This window comes from Homarus americanus, unplaced genomic scaffold (genome assembly GCF_018991925.1).
Source record: "Homarus americanus isolate GMGI-L3 unplaced genomic scaffold, GMGI_Hamer_2.0 scaffold34107, whole genome shotgun sequence".
Classification (NCBI taxonomy): domain Eukaryota; kingdom Metazoa; phylum Arthropoda; class Malacostraca; order Decapoda; family Nephropidae; genus Homarus; species Homarus americanus.
The window spans coordinates 1-3,891 of NW_024732602.1; the positions used below are offsets into that span (position 1 = coordinate 1).

The 3,891-nt window shown below is 58.0% G+C and overlaps 1 protein-coding gene across 1 annotated transcript; it reads left to right on the plus strand.

The window, feature by feature from the left end:
• Positions 1–505: 505 nt before the first annotated feature.
• On the plus strand, positions 506–2,368 carry LOC121868921 (basic salivary proline-rich protein 2-like; the record flags this gene model as incomplete). The annotated part of the gene is made up of 1 exon (XM_042369955.1): positions 506–2,368. A coding segment is annotated over one exon (1,863 nt), but the record flags the coding sequence as incomplete, so codon positions are not given.
• Positions 2,369–3,891: the final 1,523 nt, after the last annotated feature.

The window sequence follows — 3,891 nt, forward strand, 5'->3', positions numbered from 1 at the left end:
ACATTAGACGACCACCACTGTCAGTGAGGTAAATTATTAGTCTCTGTCTGTCTGTCTGTTTGTGTTTGACTTTGCACCTTTCTGTTCTTGCATCATTCGTTTACCTATACCTATAAATCACACACAGTGGCAACCACCCCCTCAGTGGCAACCACCCCCCTCAGTGGCAACCACCCCCCTCAGTGGCAACCCCCCCCTCAGTGGTAACCTCCCCCCTCAGTGGTAACCTCCTCTCAGTGGCAACCACCCCCCCGTCCCCTCAGTGGCAACCACCCCCCCTCAGTGGCAACCACCCCCTCAGTGGCAACCACCCCCTCAGTAGCAACCACCCCTCAGTGGCAACCACCCCTCAGTGGCAACCACCCCTCAGTGGCAACCACCCCCAGTGGCAGTGGCAACCACCTCTCAGTGGCAACCACCCCCTCAGTGGCAACCACCCCCCAGTGGCACCACCCCCTCAGTCAGTGGCAACCACCCACCCTCAGTGGCAACCACCCCCCCCCAGTGGCAGCCACACCCCCCCTCAGTGGCAGCCACCCCCTCAGTGGCAACAGTGGGCAGTGGCCACCAACCCCCTCAGTCCAGTGGCAGCCACTTCAGTGGCAGCCACCCCTCAGTGGCAACCCCCTCAGTGGCAACCACCCTCTCAGTGGCAACCACCCCCTCCAGTGGCCAGCCACCCTCAGTGGCAGCCACCCCCTCAGTGGCAACCACCCCCCTCAGTGGCAACCACCCTCAGTGGCAGCCACCACCCTCAGTGGCAACCACCCTTCAGTGGCAACCACCCTCAGTCTCAGTGGCAACCACCCTCCAGCAACCCCCCCTCAGTCCAGTGGCAACCACTCCCCCAGTGGCAACCACTCCCTCAGTGGCAACCCACCCCCTCCAGTGGCAGCCATCCCCTCAGTGGCAACCACCCCCCTCAGTGGCAGCCACTCAGTGGCAACCACCTCCCAGTGGCAACCACCTCTCAGTGGCAACCACCCCCCAGTGGCAGCCACCCCCTCCCCCTCAGTGGCAACCACCCCCTCAGTGGCAGCCACCCCCTCAGTGGCAACCACCCCTCAGTGGCAGTAACCACTCAGTGGCACACCCCCCCTCAGTGGCAATCACCCCCTCAGTGGCCACCCCCCTCAGTGGCAACCACCACCCAGTGGCACCTCAGTGGCAACCACCCTCAACCACCCCTCAGTGGCAACCACCCCCAGTGGCAACCACCCCTCAGTGGCAGCCACCCCCTCAGTGGCAGCCACCCCCCTCAGTGGCACCCCCCCAGTGGCACACCACCTCAGTGGCAACCACTCAGTGGCAACCACCTCTCAGTGGCCCCCCCAGTGGCAACCACCACCCAGTGGCAGCTCAGTGGCAGCCACCCCGCAGTGGCAGCCACTTCAGTGGCAGCCACCCCCTCAGTGGCACCACCCTCTCAGTGGCAACCACCCTTCTCAGTGGCAGCCACCCCCCTCAGTGGCACACCCCCTCAGTGGCAACCACCCCTCAGTGGCAACCACCCCCTCAGTGGCACCACCCTCTCAGTGGCAACCACCCCAGTGGCAACCACCTCTCAGTGGCAACCACTCCCCTCAGTGGCACTCCCCTCAGTGGCAACCACTCCCTCAGTGGCAACCACCCCCCTCAGTGGCAGCCATCCCCAGTGGCAATCAGTGGCCACCCCCTCAGTGGCAACCACAGTGGCAACCACCCCAGTGGCAGCACCCCCCTCAGTGGCAGCCACCCCCCTCAGTGGCACCACCCCCCTCAGTGGGCAGCCACACCCCCCCCTCAGTGGCACCACTCAGTGGCAGCCACCCCCCTCAGTGGCAACCACCACCCTCAGTGGCAGTTGTGGCAGCCACCCTCAGTGGCAACCACCCCCCTCAGTGGCAGCCACCCCCCTCAGTGGCAACAGTGGCAACCCCTCAGTGGCCATCAGTGGCAACCACCCCCTCAGTGGCACCCCCCCCCTGGCAACCACCCCCCTCAGTGGCAACCACCCCCTCAGTGGCAACCTCCCCCTCAGTGGCAACCACCCTCAGTGGCAGCCACCCAGTGGCAGCCCTTGTGGCAGCCACCCCTCAGTGGCAACCTCAGTGGCAACAGTGGCAGCCACCCCTCAGTGGCTCACCCCCTCAGTGGCAACCACCCCTCAGTGGCAACCACCCTCCCCAGTGGCAACCACCTCCCCAGTGGCAACCACCCTCCTCAGTGGCAGCCACCCCCTCAGTGGCAGCCACCCCCCTCAGTGGCCACCTCCCTCAGTGGCAGCCACCCTCTCCAGTGGCAACCACCTCAGTGGCAACCACCCTCAGTGGCAGCCACCTCAGTGGCAACCAAGCCCCTCAGTGACAACCTCCCCCCTCAGTGGTAACCTCCCCCATCAGTACCAGTCTCTCCCCCTCAGTACCAGCCTCTCTCCCTTAGTACCAGCCTCTCTCCCTTAGTACCAGCCTCTCCCCCATCAGTACCAGCCTCCCTCCTCAGTGCCAGATCCTTCCTCAGTGCCAGCCTCCTCCTCGGTGCCAGCCTCCCCCTCGGTGGCAACATCCCCCGGGGAATTTACGGAAATGCCATCATCTCAAACGCTGTAAAGAAGCTGGTGAGGAAGATTCCGGTTCAAGGAGTTTCCCATTTACATCTCCCGCGTCATGTGAGTGAGCAGGCTTATCACAGACACCAACACACCCACACACTCACACTCACCCTAGACACCAACACACTCACTACAGACACCAACACACTCACTACAGACACCAACACACTCATCACAGACACCAACACACCATCACACACACACTCACCCCCACACACACCACACACACACACACACACACCCCACACACACACCCCACACACACACACACACACACACACACACACACACACACACACTCACCCCCCCACACACACACACACACTCACCCCACACACACACACACACACCTCACCCCCCACACACACACACACACCTCACCCCCCCACACACACACACACTCACCCCCCACACACACTCACCTCCACACACACACACTCACCCCCCACACACACACACCCCCACACACACACTCACCCCCCCCCACAAACACACACACACTCACAGAATACAACAACACTCCTACACACACTCACCACAGACACCAACACACCCACAGCATTTCTTGAACTCCAAAAGTCTAATGATTCAACAAACTGTAACGTAGATGAAAATACATTAATTATACAGTATGTTTTGCCTCCCACTGACACATAAGAACAAGTCATTCGAAATCCAGACTGAGTTGGACTTTTCATGGTACACACTCGGTCAGCCTACCATCTATACACATTATTGAGATCATTCAAGCAAGGAAGACGATAACTCTGATTTGTCTTTTCCTTCAATTTTTTTATGCTTTACCTAAATTAGTTTAATGATTACCTATGTTTTGTTGTTTGTTTTCTCTTCTGTGGTTCTAAGATTACATTTGATTTAGTTTTCACCTTATTCTTCATCTCTTTCGTTATGAAGATGGTATACACACAACACTGGTTCCTCAGCACTGGTCTACACGCACTTAAAATGTAAACAAAGTAATGAACAAAAAGAACGTGTTATTCTTCTTCTGATTGGTCTGGTTCCTGGTTACTATAACTTGAGTCACACCAATACACCAACACTATAACCTTGCTTGGTCACATTAACACACAATGACACCATAACTTCGGTCACACTAACACACACAGACCATATCTTCGGTCACGGTAACACAGTATAACCTCCCTCAGTCACACTTACACACAGGCACCATAACTTCGGTCACACTAGGTTATAAACACACTCCAGGTTAAACCATTGCAGTAGTTATGTTCGCGGGTTTTCCAAATTGGGTTAAGCTTCTTCAATTTAATTCTTGG